We start from the raw sequence: 16,809 nt of genomic DNA, 5'->3' as shown, positions 1-16,809 counted from the left end.
ATGTGTGCAGCCTTCGAATGCGACCTTTGGAGGACGCAGCCTTCTAAATGAGACACAGCTAGAGAGAATATTAATGAAGAGGATCACGAAGAACCTGTGAACTCACGGCTCTTAATGGCATGTTTGTTTGTTGTTGCCTCATACTTTTAGATACGCTGTTGTTTGTAAATGCTACGGCTTCTGATAATTTTTAATATACAGTTTCATTCTGATTTAAAGGGTTACTCAACCCCAAAATGAAAATGTTGTCATTAATCACCTACCCCCATGTTGTTCCAAACCCGTAAAAGCTCCGTTTGTCTTCGAAACACAATTTAAGATATTTTGGATGAAAACCTGGAGGCTTGAGACTGTCCCATAGACTGCCAAGTAAATAACAGTGTCAAGGTCCATAACAGATATGAAAAGATATATGCTCTTCTGTGTCCTCAGCTCCACAAGGATGCCCTGTTTCTACGTGTAATTAGCTTTGATTTGAAATAATACAGTGCATCCTTATGGCATCCTTGTACCTTCTCTGGACCTTGACACTGTTATTTACTGTTATTTACCTCTTCTCTAAAGCAGTACAACATAGCCTCGCCCTCTTTTTTTGCGTGTTCCCGGGGGTGGGGATTTATTTGGGTTTCGTGACGTAACGGACCCGGGAAGAAGCTCATTGTAGTCCCTTACCAGCCGTTTTTATAGGCATTTAACTGCCAGAATTTTAAAAGATAATATCTCCGTTTGCATTGAACTTTCAGCGCTGCAACTTCGCAGAAACTGTTTATGCTCAAACAGCATCATTACAAACCAATTAACGGTAAAAAAGTGAAATCGCAATCAACCACCCCTTTAAGAAAATTGTGCACTCATAAAAGCATACAATAAAATAAGGAACATATATTAAGAAAATTAATATTACAAATATATTTTATTATTAAGACCATCTGTGTAACCTAAAGTTGTTGTATTACTTTAGCATTATTTTAATATTCATCATAAGCTTTGCATTCCCTATACCAACACAGGAGGATTTTAGCCATGCTTCTGTACACCCAATTCCTCCATCTATTTTTACCAGATGTCACAGAGGAACATTGCAGCACCCTGTGTTTGTCGTCTCCCCACCTCGTCTCGCTTTTCTGTCGCCTTGACCTACTCATCCTCCTCTTTCTCTCCTCCTCTCCTCTCTAATTCTCAGCATCTTCCTCTGACTCATCTTTTCATCCCCTCCCCCTTCTGTTTCTCCTCTCATCTCGCTCTCATTCTGCTTTCCACCCACTCTCTCTGTTTTGCCTCTCTCTTCCGCAGCTCGACACCTCCAGACTCGCCTAACGCAAGGCTACGCGCACTGACAGCAGGTAATCATCGCACCAAAGCCTTTATTCTTCCTTTTGCACCTTAGCATCATTAATGCATCTGTTGCGCGGTCCTGACGATGGTTTGTCTTAAAGGTTAACATGTTATTCTCTTTGTGTGCTTGATATTGAGAATGTTGCATTGCTTTAGAAGCAATTATTAATTATGATATCAAGACATCTGCTTGTAGAGCACGCCTTTGCGGACTCACTCCTTATGTTTGGGGTGCAAGAAATGCGAATTTGGGTGGCGGTCATTTCTGGTGCCCCGCTGGCAAAGGGTCGGCCAGATGGATCCCGCACTATGTGTCTGCGTTACTGTTTCTACTGTATATAACGTTACGCGTGTTATCTCTATGTGTCCAATCTGTTCTCGTTGTAATATCGGTAATTTTATTTATTTTATTCCCATATTTATAAGCCACTTCGTTAATTTGAGCGGAGTTTAATTAAAATGTTATATTTTCACGCATTTTGAATTATTAAAAAGTCATTAATGCTGTAAATTATGAGGGGAAAAACGATTAGTTCACCTTGCGAGTTCCGAGTCGTACTTGTCACGTGACGCGCGCAAAAAGAACGGATCGCTCGTGAACGAGCCATCGCCAGTTCTCATTGCCGTCCGCGCCACTTACGTTACTCGCTTCGATGCTCCAGAAAGCTCTTCTTTTCGCCAAGGGGATGTTAAATTATTTATCTTGTTCTTGCCCCATCACGCCACCTTCTGCGCTATCCACCCCACCCTCCGCAGATCGCCCCCCTCCCCTCTGTATATCTGGTGACAGCGCGGTTGCTGCAGTACCTCACTGGCACGCGCAAATTAGCAGCTGCCGGTTTTAGATTTAGATGCACGATCTTGAGATGCTCGGACCCGTGGCACCTGCGGGCATACAGGCCAGTGTTGACACTACAAATAAAGTCCCTCTTTCTCCTCCTCTTCCTCCTCCGGTTTAAACGCTGGTGGTCGGTGCAGTCCATTAGCAAGGTGACACGTGCGCCCTGTCTTGTGGCATACTTTAAATGCAATTTGCATGTTCTGGGTTTTCATTGGCTGCCAGCGTGGCATCTCACTTTCGTTGCTCGAACTGTATCATTGGAACTGAATGTTCCAGAAAAACTGTTCCATTTTTAAAGTCATCCGATTGATTGGCACTCCTGATGTGATGTGTTTGTATGATGTGTTGTAGACATTGAGGGTTAAGTCAAAATGGATGCTATTGAGGCTACTTAATTCAAGTTCCTGGCCTTGTTCTGAACGATTCATCAGAGCACATTATTCCAAATGTTAATCTTTAATCAAACTTGAGTAAGAGCTCAATAAATGATCCTCCTTTTACCCTATAACTGATAACCGAATAGCTATTTCGTTATTGATTTAGCTCACATTCTTGTACAGGACATGTCATGATCCAATTCCGCCCTAATTTTGTTTTCCCTTTGTTTTATTTCAAAATTGAACACATTATAGAAAGTAAAATAGGTTGCAAATGGCTGTGTGTTGTCGAGTGTTTGATAAAGCATTGGATGGGTAAACAAAACCTCCATTCCTTCAAGATTGGAGGTCCAACACACATTTTTATCAACTCTATGCGGCGCCAAGTGTAAACCTGATTAACTATGTGAACTAAGTGAAACGAAACAGCATTTCATGTTACACTAATGCATTTTGTACACAGAAAGCCAAACATAGCTGCATTTTGACAACAGCAATGTACTCAGCTCTTTATGCACCAAACTCGAAACTGATTTTTTACTCAACAAAAATTGACAAACGCTCCATTTTGTGTACTAGTGGATAAGAGAAACATCTTTGGTGATTGGTTCTTAATGACTGAATGGTGATTGTCCATTAAAAACCCTAGTTAATCACCTAAAAGTATGTTTTTTTATTTTTTTGCATTTAAGCAGCATTTTGAATGTAGAAAGAGAGGTAGAACAAAACAGTGTTCGTTCTGACATGCTGGAGGACTCGCTCACTTTTAGCTGTTTATCTCACTCATGCAAGGTCAACCAAAGGATGCTATGGACACATCGTTGTCCAATTGGAGTCAGCAGTGGTTTAGCTCATTCCCTGTCTCTTGTTTTCTCTCTGTGTTTAAGGATGTCCATTGTGAGCATCGTCGCCAGGGAAATCCTGGACTCTCGGGGAAACCCTACAGTGGAGGTGGACCTGAGGACTGATAAAGGTGAATCAATAGTCTCTCTACAACAGGGGCTGAGCAGAATGCCATCCTGGATTTTAAAAGCAGAGGGATATCTGTTGTGTACAATGTAAATGAAATAAAAAATGTCATATTTCTTTAAAACATATTTATTGAAAGCATGTGTAAAAGTGCAAAATACAATCAATAATAAATCTAAATGAAAGAAAAAAATTTTTATAGCAACAAATGCAAGTTACTTTAAGAGACAAATATATGAAATATATGAAAATGAAATTGTCAACACAGATCTATCGGTATGATATGGATGCAATTATGTAAATGCATGACAGATTTGAAGTGCCGGTGTGTTTTTAAGGTCTGTTCAGGGCTGCGGTGCCCAGCGGAGCGTCGACAGGCATCTATGAGGCTCTGGAACTCAGAGATGGAGACAAGAGCCGTTACAAGGGCAAAGGTTAGGGATCACACATGGTCCATTGTAATACTGGCACTATTAACCATCATTATATAAAACATTACATCAGTTAAAATTAAATAGATCATCTTTTTGAAGCCTTCTGTGATAGTTTTGTTTATTTTATCTTCAGTCTGCTTTTCTTGTGCTTTAAGGTGTACTGAAGGCTGTTGGTCACATTAATGACACTCTCGGACCAGCCCTCATCGCATCTGTAAGTGAAAGAGAAAGGTTTTGTTTAATGAACATCCTTTTTATAAATAATAACCAAACAATCAGTATTCAACAAGCATATTTTCTAGAAAAAAATCTGAATTGAATGGAGGTATAAGGAATAAATGCAGTACATGAGATTAAAAGAAAAAAAATTAAATCATCAAATATTTTGCAGCTTATATGTGGTTTCAATAGGGGCACAGCTGACTACAACAGTTTGTTATTTAATGCATTTTTACTATGATTTACATTATTTTACAGCCTCCTATGTTTTTTTTTTCTTTATTCCATGCAGTTAGTTTCTTCAGGAGTTTGTCGCCACTTTTTTTACACGTTTTTTTTTACAGTTAAATTCTAAGCAGTTGTTCATTTAATTATTTGTTATTTGTTTGTTTGTTTTACAGATCAGATTCCGATCAGATGGGATCAGAATCAGATCCCACCCCTGCACTTTCTTAATCATTTTTTCTTTTCATTTTTTTATAATCGTTAACTAATAACAGGAGATTTTAAAACAGGTCCCACTGCTACCAATCTACCAAAGGCAGAGACACAAAATCTCCTATTATCCAGGTCTTGATTTTCATTCCGATCTGCACATGCCATTCTTTCGTTTTTTTTATGTCTTTTTTTAAGTTACAAATACTCCCATGTCTGCAGTGCAAAAGCTAAAACCAAAAATGTGATGATTTGACATGAACAAGGTTAACAGAAACAGGGCTAATGATAGACAACATTTTCATCCAGCATCAGTCAAGCACTGGATTTTATTAACCTGGAGAGTTTTATCTTTATGATGTGAACTTAAGGAGATCAGTGTGGTGGAACAGGAGAAACTGGACAACATGATGATCGAATTGGACGGCACAGAGAACAAATGTGAGTATACTTATATGAGAAAATCATCATATTTTTTAAGCATAGTTAAACCAAACCATAATTTCTGTGATCGTGTACTCACCCTCATGTTGTGCCAAACCTGCATGATGTTCTTTATTATGTGGAACACAAAAGGAGATGTTAAGCAGCATGTTCAGCTCTGCTCTTTTCTAAGTGATAAAAGTATATAATGACCTAGAAGGACACAAAAGCAGCATAAAAGATGAAGTTGTGCATGCAACTCATTTGCTATATTCAAAGACTTCTGAAGCCATTCAAACTATAAGAATAGACCAAATTATAACGTATTTATTGAAAAATCTTTTGCTACATTTGATGTCAGCGATGCCATTGCTTGTTAGCAATTGCAACGTGCCAAATTTAAATGATTAAAGAAAGTTGTGTTTTGGGAAGACGTGATAATATTATACCTTATCCATAGGATTCAGTATGCTAAAAGATGTGTAAGGGACTTTTCTGTTGTTTTTTTATTAAAATATTTTATAAAATATAATTCATTCCTGTGATGCAGAGCTGAATTTGCAGCATCAATACTCCAGTCTTCAGTGTCACATGATCCTTCACAAATCATTCTAAAATGCTGATGTTTAATATTTTTGTGTAAACTGTGATACATTTTTCAATGAATAGCATTTATTGGAAACAGAATTTTTATTGTCACTTTTTATTCATTTAATGCATCCTTTAAAAAAAAAATATTTTGAATGGCAGTGTAGATTTAAATAAAAATGTTATTCATCTCTTGTTCCAATACTGTTTCAAGGTTTACTTACTGTATATGAGTTAGTTTCTCTTATACATTGAAACTAGCATATAATTGACACTGACAAAAAAACAATAATTGGTGCGTATGTGTTGATCATGTCTACAGCTCAGTTTGGTGCTAATGCCATCCTGGGAGTGTCTCTGGCCATCTGCAAGGCCGGTGCGGCAGAAAAAGGCGTCCCTCTGTATCGTCATATTGCTGATCTGGCAGGAAACACAGAACTAGTGCTGCCAGTTCCTGTACGAAACTTCATTACTTAATTGCACGACTTCATAATTCACATCTGTAGGTATTTTCTCTTAGACTGACTAAGCACTTCTTCTCTATTCATCCATCAGGCCTTTAATGTAATCAATGGAGGCTCCCATGCTGGAAACAAGCTTGCCATGCAGGAGTTCATGGTGCTTCCTGTGGGGGCGGAGTCATTTCGTGACGCCCTGCGTGTCGGAGCCGAACTCTACCAGACTCTAAAGGGTGTCATCAAGGAGAAGTACGGCCAAGATGCCACCAACGTCGGTGACGAGGGAGGATTCGCTCCAAACATCCTGGAGAACAGTGAAGGTGTGTGCTTAAGCTTTATTGCCTTATCGTCTGAGTGTGTGATCCAATTTCATCATAATGAATTTATCCATTACTATGTTCTGTTGGCCTCTCCATCATGCCTCCACAGCACTTGAGTTGATAAAGACGGCTATAGACAAGGCCGGGTTCACAGATAAAGTCGTGATTGGCATGGATGTAGCCGCCTCTGAGTTCTACCGTGATGGGAAGTACGACCTTGACTTCAAGTCCCCTCCAAACCCAGACAGACACATCACCAGTGATGAGCTCGTAGAGATCTACCAGACGTTTGTCAATGATTATCCAGGTAAACTGGGAATAAAACAAGATAGAAAGGAAATTTCAAAGTTTAAATGTTACCCTGGAGCACAAAACCATTCTTTAGTCGAAGGGGTATATTTGTAGCAATAGCCAAAAATTCATAGTTTGGGTCAAAATTATAAATTTTTCTTTTATGCCAAAAATCATTAGGATATTTAGTAAAGATCATGTTCCATGAAGATATTTTGTACATTTCCTACCGTAAATATATCAAAACTTAAATTTTGATTAGTAATATGCATTGCTAAGAATTCATTAGCACAACTTCAAAGGGGATTTTCTCAGTATTTTGATTTTTTTGCATTTTTTCAAATAGTTGTAACTCGGCCAGATATTGTCAGATCCTAATAAACCATCCATCAATAGAAAAGCTTATTTATTCAGCTTTAAGATGAGGTATAAATATCAATTTTGAAAAATTTTGTTGTCGAGGTTCAAAAAATGTTAATAAAGTCACTTTGAAGTTTATTGGAAAATATGGAAAGTATGTTGGAAACTTCTCAAATTTAAAACCTGTAAAAAAAAAAATTTCTTCTTTGCTTGTTTTTAAGTAATGCATAGTGAAAGTCTAAGAGCAATTGTCACTATTGAAATTAATTGTATTATTATTAATATTAAAATAAACATTTTTTATCACAGTCTTTAAACTAACACTTAAAAATGTATTAAATTAAGTCAGCATGAGAATAGAAATATAACTATTTATCAACCTTCTTCATTGCAAAGTTACATCCAACCTTTCAGGATCATGTCAAACTAGTAAATATGAGAACTTTCACTTGCTGTGAACTACTGTTCGAAAAATATTTCAAAAATGTTTTTCAAAAAAGTCTCTCATGTTACCCAAAACTGATCAAAAATACAGTAAAAAAAAAAAATAATAATAATATTGTGAAATTTTATATTTAAAATAACTGCTTTCTGTTTGAATATGTTACAATGTAATTTATTCCTGTGATACAAAGCTGAATTCTCAGCATCATTACTCCAGTCTCCAGTCACATGATCCTTCACAAATCATTCTAATATACTGATTTCCTGCTCAAAAAATATTTCTTACTATTATCAATGTTGAAAACAGCTGTGCTGCTTATAGGGATATGTATATGAATAGAAAAGAACAGCATTTATTAGAAAAAGAAATCTTGTGTAACCTTACACATGTCTTTACTGTCACTTTTGATCAGTTGAATGCATCCTTGCTATATAAAAGTAATGATTGATCTATTGTTCCCATCTTAATCGCCAGTGGTGTCCATTGAGGACCCATTTGATCAGGACGACTGGGCCGCTTGGACTAACATGACAGGAGTCATGGGGATCCAGATCGTGGGCGACGACCTGACTGTGACAAACCCAAAGAGGATAGAGAAAGCTGCGGAAGACCGCGCATGCAACTGTCTGCTCCTGAAGGTCAACCAGATCGGCACCGTCACAGAGGCCATCCAGGCGTGAGTAACTGTAAACATGTCAATCATGTTTAGTACCAGTGTTTTGCAGTGTTTTGAACTGTGTGTCCCTCAGATGTAAGCTCGCTCAAGCCAACGGATGGGGTGTGATGGTCAGCCATCGCTCAGGAGAGACAGAAGACACTTTCATTGCTGATCTAGTGGTGGGACTCTGCACTGGACAGGTACAAACAGTTATATATCATCTGTAAATGTGGTACGTTTGATTAAACGAACAAACTTTATCTCTTTCTCTCACTTATTTTTCAGATAAAGACAGGAGCTCCGTGCAGATCTGAGCGTCTCGCAAAATACAATCAACTTATGAGGTAATAGAGGACTCAATCTTACTATTTTTGAGCAATGCAGTAAAAATATCAGTTTGAACCCCCCACCCCACAATTGTCACATGGTTTGTGCTTTTATTCAATAGGCTGTTAATAATATTTTAAGTGTTTTGTAAGCAGATTTGTAAAGCCCAGTGTAATATATTTTCAATTTTCATTTTTATTTTTGTTAAAGTTTTAGTAATTTTGTTGTATGTTTTGTCCTTTTTTTTAGGTTTTTATGTTTTATTATTTTTATTGAAGTTTTTGTTTTTTTTATTTACTTTTTTTACTATTTCACTTTATTTCATTTAACAATAAGTATATAAAATATGTTTATTTTTTGCAATGGATTTAATTTTAGTTTAGTTTTAAGTCAATACAGTAACAATGCTAAAGCCACAATTATCTTAATTGATAAATTAATTCATAATTGTTCATACTTAAGTATCTAACAGTATTGAGCATCTTGCACAACTTGTTTGCTTTTTCATTCTCTAAAAAATTGGATGATAAAAAATAAAAAAGTTGACTTCCATGGAATGAAGGACATTTTCTTTAGTAAAATGTAAAAATGTTTGATTGTGCATCAGCAGATACAAAAGAATATGACTCACATGAGTGAAAAAGTCTCAGTCTCAAAAATAGCGTTGGCCACATAAGAAACCAATAATTACTTTGATTAACATTGTTGATTACAGTCTTCTAGCTGTTTCTCTGTCACCTCCTGTTCCTGTATAATTAATCCATGTCCATCTCTGCCAATCTGTCTCTTTTTTTCTGCCTCACAGGATTGAAGAAGAATTGGGCGATCAGGCTCGATTCGCCGGGCACAATTTCAGAAACCCTAGCGCTCTGTGATAATGACAGCACCACACTGAAATCAATCAAAAAACAACTGACATGTACTGCACTGAACCGACTGACTGCCCTTGACGCCCCTAAAATCATTCAAAATGCATAAAAACAGCACTATTTGCACTGATATACAAAAGATGACTTACTCAGACACTCCAAATATATATTTAAACAGAATACGGACAGGCTTTGATAGACCAAAACTTATGCACAGCAGATCCTGGAGCGACTAACATTATGCACGAGTGATACTGAATTACTTGAAGGGCAAAACATGTGCACAGGGTGGACATGCATGCGTATGATACAGAAAATGGACCTTGAATTTAACAAGGCAAAGACTGGAATAAAAGTAGAGATTTATTTTAATCAAAATTACAATTAAGCTTCAGTTTAGATGTGAAATGTATGTGAAATATAAAACACTGTGTAGGTTGACCTGCCAAGCTAAAGAAATCAAATGTCATGTTTATGGTTCATTGCATGAGAAGTAGGCAAAAATATATATATAGTTTCCTGAATATTTATGCAGCAGTGGGATTTTCAATGGGAAAGTCACGCTAATATGACATTGACAGTGAAAAATTCAGGGTCCAGTATTTACTCTAAAAGACAGTTTATGAAAGTTGTTTGCCCAGGGCATTAGATGCTTTTTATCAAACAATACTCTCTTTCTCAGATGCTGTTTTTTGTGTCTGTCTCTGACCCAAAAGCATGATGAGGAAAAAGAGCCATTTGAAAAAAACTGTTATTAAATCAAATCGACAAATAAAGTCAAATATGAAAATAGGGTGCTCTAACCTCTGATTTAAAAAGAAAAAGAAAAGAGTTTTACTCATTTTAGTAAATTAAACATTCAAAATAATGTGTGGAGAGTATATTTATTTCCAGAAAGATGCTTCGTTGTTTAAAACAACACCAAATTTAGCCATAAGTTAACGTATATATTTGTCATTTATTTGGAAGGTCTAAAAATATGTCCTCGTGTGATTGTGTCATGACATTGTTGTCTGATGGTTCCCAACATAGATCAACATAGCAAAAAAATATAATACATAAAAATAAAGAGAATGAAATCTAAAGGATCGAACATAAAAAAGGTCATATATCACTTCTGTTAATAAGAGTAATTACATTAAAGAGCCACCAAATCTTCATACATCTGACTGATTTTCTCATGCAATGACTCTTAATTAAAATCTCCATCCTGAAGAGTGGAAGTGGAAGTTTTTTTTGGCATCGAATAAAACACTTAAAGGGTTAGTTCACCCAAAAATGAAAATAAGACTGTGTTTTACTCACCCCCGAGGCATCCTAGGTGTATATGACTTCCTTCTTCCAGACAAATCCAGTTGGAGTTATTTTTAAAAGTTGTCTTTGATCTTTAAAGCTCTAGCAGTCAGTGAGTGTTGCATTGCTACAGTCCAAAAGACGTGAAATAAAAAGCGCCCTTCTTTGAAATAAAGTGTCTCGCATGGCTCCGTGGGTATAACAGAGGTCTCCTGTAGCGACTCGATGCATTTTTGTACCAAAAATATCCATATTCAAAACTTAATAATCACTTTATTCTAGCTTGCGCTCACTGTTGTAAACAGAAGCAGATCAGGGAGCATCAGATCTCTACATAGAGCATAGAGTCACTATAGGAGACCTCTGGAGCCATGTGAGACACTTTTTTTTATAGATGGGCACTTTTTATTTCACATCTTTTGGACTTAAGCAATGCAACACCCACTGACTGCAATGAAACAGCTTGAAAGATCAAAGACAATTTTTTAAATAACTCCGACTGGATTCGTCTGATAGAAAAAAAAAGTCAAATACACCTAGGATGCCTCATGGGTGAGTAAAACCCATTAATTTTTGAGTGAACTAACCCTTTAATCTGTAAGTGAGCCATGTGTAGGTAGAATATGTTGATCTTTGCACGTTTCTGGCTAAACTAATGGTGTGTGTTTGGGGTGGGGCTACCTTTGTCCAAATATATAAGTGATGGCAGTTGGAATGACACTCTTCACTTCTCCTTTAAGACTGATGATCTAAATTCAGTAGTGAGAGACATAACAACTACAATGACAGATCTAATTCAAGAACTCGACCGACAGACATGCTTACATGAACAGAGACAAACACTCACTCACTCACTCACATTTGTGTAGCAAAGTCTCACCCTCAACGCACACGACTCCTTATTCTCTGCCTCCATGGACTTGTAGTCTGTTTCTACCTTTCTTGTCATTTCATCCGTCTCCTCTCTCCCTTTCCCTTCTTGTGGTTATGACTTGGCTTGTTCCCGTCCCTGAAATCTTTTTCCTCCCTGATGACTTATCTTTTCATCATTTTGTGAAATTATTGTGGTGAAAGAAGGAAATGAAAGCAAGATGGAGAGAACATAAAGAAATCACTGACAAGCCTGTTAAAGACTTATGTAATAGAATATTAAAGCTGTCATTACTTTCGTCAACCTTGAGTCTCTAAGAGTGTTTTCTTCTCGTCGTTAAAAGCAGGGGAGGACATTTAAATGGCTTTTTACCATTTCGGCACTCAATTATAAACATTATAACACAGGATGAGTGTTTTAATGGGTTTTTAAAATGGAAAAACTCCAGTCACTGAATTCTGCTCAATTAAAAAGAAAAGAAAAAAGTCCTACTTTTATTCATTGAGGACGCATTAAATGGATCAAGTGTCAGTTAAGACATGCATTTATTTCAAATAATCTGTTCTTTTGAACTTTATATTCATCAGAGAATCCTGAATAAATGTATCAGTTTCCTCCAAAAATATTAAGCATCAAAATGGTCTTCATTGATAATAATGTAAATGTCCAAGAAATGTTTCTTGAGCAGTAAATCAGCATATTAGAATAATTTCTGAAGGATCATGTGACACTGAAGAGTGAGTAATGATGCTGAAAATACAGCTTTGATCACAGGAATAAATTACATTTTAAAATATATTCAAATAGGTATTATAAATTGTAATAATATTTCACAATATGACTGTTTTTACTGCATTTTTTATCAAATAAATGCAACCTTGATTAATCTTAATGATATACAATATGTAACTTATCTGTAAGAATATGCAAAAAAGATGAAAACCATGTAGTCTTTAGTTTCAGTATGCACAGCATTTACATCAGTGTTTAAATGAGGAAAAAAAAAATTAGACCAAGAGATAACACTATGAGAAAGACAGGACAAACATGTTTTTAATTTTCTACAGAGGTAGTCATTTCTACAGAGGATAAAGTGCTCATTAAGTCTCTACAAACTCAGTTAAGCATTCAATGCTAGTCTTTTAAGTTAATCAATGTGAAGAATAGGGTATGTTAGATTTCAAGTAGTGTGCTCACGAAGTGCATAGACAACACAGCGGTTTACTCGAGTGCAGCAGCAAATAACAAACTAACATGCCCAAGCTCTCTTCTATCACTTTTACGTAGGAAGCAAGTTGATATCAATATTCAAGTCCAATAACCCAACCCGAACATTTAACATGCAGGTGAGCAAAAGCAGTTCAACCGCAAATACACTTTCAGACCTGCTGGAATGACAACAAGAAGCTGGTATACACTGATTGAACACTGCAGTGGTTTTGGACCATCAAAATGGCTGAGCATCTCTATGCGCGGGCATTTATGATGTCAACAAACTCTGGCTTAAGGGAAGCACCTCCAACCAGGAAGCCATCAATGTCAGGCTGGGCCGCAAGCTCTTTGCAGTTTCCCCCAGTAACAGAGCCTGTGAAATGAGGAGAGAAGAACATAATTGTTGAGAGAAAACCAACAAAGCATCATTTTTTGCTGTTAAGTAAAAAGGGATCAGCATTTAGTCAATAAAGATAAGTTTCAATTACATTACATGTTATAAAGCAATATTAACTTGTATTTTAACCAGACACTTGATGGATTTGTTTATTACAAATACACGCTTTTTTGCTTGACAAGACATTAATTGATGGACTGGAGTGGTGTGGATTATTGTGATGTTTTTATCAGCTGTTTGGACTCTCATTCTGACGGCACCCATTCAGTGCAGATGATCCATTGGTGAGCAAGTGACGTAATGCTACACTTCTCCAAATAATGAACTGAGAGCAAATACTAATTTTTGGGTGAACTATTCCTTTAATAAGAAGACTTTTAAGTAAAATTGTGTAAAATAAACAGTTTAAACAACAATCCCAGTCGCATAAACAGTAGAGCATGGCGCTAGCAGTAAGAAGGTCATGGGGTTGATTCACAGGGAATGCATGCAATTAAAAGAAAAGTATACTTCAAATGCAGTCTTAGTTGCTTTTGGATAAAAGCATCTGCCAGATGCATAACAGTAAATAGGAAGGCAATTTAGTGCATTATTATTTGCTCTCATTAAATTGCATGATACGTTGACAGCACAGTCATTCTGCTGAACATCTTTTGTGTTCCACAGATAAAAGAAGGTTTCAGGGACGTGCAATGACATGAGCGGAATAGACGACAGAACATTCCCTATGCTATATCTTTAAGGTCACTCAGAATTGAAGACAGGATGTTCTGAACACTGCAGACTCACCTCCATAGATGATGCGCACAGAGTCGGCTACTGCATCCGACACATTCGCTCTCAGCCATCCTCTCAGCTTCTCATGCACCTCCTGAGCCTGCAGCACACAAATGACAGACTCTGAACACTTATACAAAGATATATGTTTATATAAAGAATGGAATGGAAAGCTTCCGTTGAGATATATATATATATCTTCATGGAACGGTTGTTGATGCAAATAAAGAACCTTTATTTTTTAAGAGTGCAGCAGTTGCAACACCAAATGAAGTACAAGTACATCATAAACAGAATCACTTTAAATTACAGTATAATGTAAATTATTATCCATGCTTTAGTGCACATATGCAATGCGAGCAATCAAACATGATAACGATATGATTGATGGATAGTATGAACACAGATTAACCTGATCAGGAGTGGCGGTTTTGCCAGTGCCAATGGCCCACACTGGTTCATATGCTAGAACCACACGAGTCCAATCCTTAACATTGTCTATACAATATAAAAAATTCATCATGGCATTTAGTGTTATATATGCATGAAAAGGGTCCTAAAATCATGCAATGTTAAAGTCACATCAGATTTGTGTTTTGAAATGACCTGCAATGACATTAGTCTGTTCGAACACCACGTCCTCAGTGGTTCCAGCTTCTCTCTCCTCTAGTTTCTCCCCAATGCAGGCGATCACACCCAAATCGTTCTCTAGGCAATGGGCCACTTTCTGGCCAATCAGCTGCAAAGCACATTACAGCCAATCAGAGTGAAACAGAGCTGAATAGCACAAGATATGCATCAACACGAGGCCTGAATTTCATCACACAGAAAAGCAAAGACGTAAAAGGGCTTGGGCTCCGATTAAAACACCTCATCGCTCTCGCCAAACACGTGACGCCTCTCAGAATGGCCCAGAATGACCCACTCGACAATGCAGTCTTTAATCATCGCTGGGCTAAAGCAGAAAACAGAAATAGGGTTTTAGAGTTTTGATGGTGATAAATGGTTGTTCATAAAAACTATAAGAGATACCAATGAGCACATATACCTGATCTCCCCGGTGAAGGCTCCTTTGGGTACCTTATAGCAGTTCTGGGCGGCCACACTGATCCTCTGGTCCAGCTTAGACCTCACATAATCAAGATAAATGGATGGCGCTCCACACACCACCTCTAAACAATGAAGACAAAACCACTGCTGTCATGATATATGATTATGAAAGCCAGACTGAGCACTTTTAAATGAATAGTTCACCCCAAAACGAAACATCTGTCATCATTTACTCACCCTCATTTCACAGTTTTTGTGAGAAATATTTATTACTTTTTTTTACTACCTCTGAATTTTTTTGTAAGATGTTTTTCTCCAGATAGAATGGGAACAAATTATGGAAGCAAATCTCTGAATTCCAAGTTAACAACTCGCAATTCTGTTTAACTCTTGCAATTCTGACATTTCATTTCATAATCCTGTTTATTAGTTTCTGTCATGCAGCATTTTTATCTTTTTATTTTACACTTTTTTTCAGACTTTTCTTCTTAAAATTGAGAGTTTTATAGCGAAGTCTAAAATAAATCAGATAGCAACTGAATTGTGAATTGCAAGAACAAAAGTCAGAATTGTGAACAATGTGAGGAAAAAGTTGCAATTCCTTTTTTTGTGATGAAATGGGCTTCTATAGAAATATTAGGTGATATTATTTCTTATGCATAATATCTGGTGATATTATTTGGTGAACAATTTCTTATGCATTTTCTATACGTATAGGACAAATATAAAGTTTGTAGGACCAAAAAATGGAAATTAATAAAGAATTTGCAGTAGGTCTTTGAAAATGTGTTTATTAATTTTTTAAATTATTTATTATTATTGACTATCTCTGAATATATTAGATATTTTCCCAGGGTAGAATGGGAACAAACAATTTTCTGCATATAGGCCTAATATAAAGTTTGTAGGATTACAAATTCTAAATTAATAATTAAGCTTCCTAATAATGAAGCTTTCTCCAGGCCTAAGAAAAAAATTGCGTTTCTTATGAAAAATAATATTTTACAGTGATGACATGGAATGATATAATAAAATCAACTGTATTTTATATTTAATGTAAAAGCAGTTCAAACACGAGCCTCCAGTCATTGAAAGTGTCACGTGACGTCATGCAGCAAAGCTCTCTGACGCTTGTAAACAACTCTAGCGATTATACTCAAAATACAGCAGGACTGATAGGTTCATTTGACAAACTAAAATACTTTCAGCTTAATTGTTCTTTCGACTAAACAACATAACTTCAAATGAACGCCATGGACCTGTTTCATCGTTGAGACTGGCTGTATTCAAGGTCATTATGAGCTCGCCCAAACTCTCCTTATCGCCGTTCATTTTCCAGTTTCCCCCGACGAAGAATTTTCTTGAAGACATTATTGCGAGGCAATCCGATCGGACCAAACACGCCAACTGGACTGCAGAATATCGCTCCCGTTAGATAACTAAATATGTAGAGGGTCAGCTTATAAATATTCAACGAGGAAGCGCTTTGGCATTGGAAGATGGCAAGAAACGTCACGACGACGTAAGTAATATTCATGAGATAATGCACGTCATGAGAGTAACGTCACGTCGGCGCGATCGAATTAAAATGGCAAGTACTCAGCTTTCGCTAGGAAATCAGCTGCATGGAACGTAAGCTTATTAAATATAATAATAATTATAAGTATTATTATTAGTCTTTGTGAGCTAAACGCTACGAATACTGAGCAGTCAGATCTCTTATAATCTGTTTAAATTGCATAGAATGACTCTGTGCGCATGGATTTTTAAAGAATTTGAGGCCCAAAAACATGAGATCACTAAGGAAATAGCTTCCATTTTGCATTTACGAAGCAAATTACATTATCTAGTATCCAGCAT

The 16,809-nt window shown here is 36.7% G+C and overlaps 2 protein-coding genes across 2 annotated transcripts; one reads left to right on the top strand and one right to left on the bottom strand.

Moving 5' to 3' along the window:
• The first annotated feature begins 1,188 nt into the window (after positions 1-1,188).
• On the top strand, positions 1,189-9,819 carry LOC132103970 (gamma-enolase-like). Its single transcript, XM_059509092.1, has 12 exons — positions 1,189-1,343; positions 3,441-3,526; positions 3,861-3,956; positions 4,112-4,170; positions 4,982-5,051; positions 5,944-6,077; positions 6,177-6,399; positions 6,509-6,706; positions 7,970-8,171; positions 8,245-8,353; positions 8,439-8,497; positions 9,286-9,819. Exons 2-12 carry the CDS (start codon positions 3,442-3,444, stop codon positions 9,353-9,355), a joined length of 1,305 nt encoding a protein of 434 aa, XP_059365075.1. The 5' UTR covers positions 1,189-1,343; position 3,441; the 3' UTR covers positions 9,356-9,819.
• A 2,729-nt stretch (positions 9,820-12,548) lies between these two features.
• On the bottom strand, positions 12,549-16,409 carry LOC132103968 (triosephosphate isomerase A). The gene is made up of 7 exons (XM_059509091.1): positions 16,209-16,409; positions 14,948-15,071; positions 14,770-14,854; positions 14,506-14,638; positions 14,312-14,397; positions 13,912-13,999; positions 12,549-13,098 (listed from the first exon to the last, which is right to left on the bottom strand). Exons 1-7 carry the CDS (start codon positions 16,318-16,320, stop codon positions 12,980-12,982), a joined length of 747 nt encoding a protein of 248 aa, XP_059365074.1. The 5' UTR covers positions 16,321-16,409; the 3' UTR covers positions 12,549-12,979.
• Positions 16,410-16,809: the final 400 nt, after the last annotated feature.

This window comes from Carassius carassius, chromosome 25 (genome assembly GCF_963082965.1).
Source record: "Carassius carassius chromosome 25, fCarCar2.1, whole genome shotgun sequence".
In the NCBI taxonomy this organism is placed as follows: Eukaryota; Metazoa; Chordata; class Actinopteri; order Cypriniformes; family Cyprinidae; genus Carassius; species Carassius carassius.
This window is presented reverse-complemented; position numbering and strand designations above follow the sequence as displayed.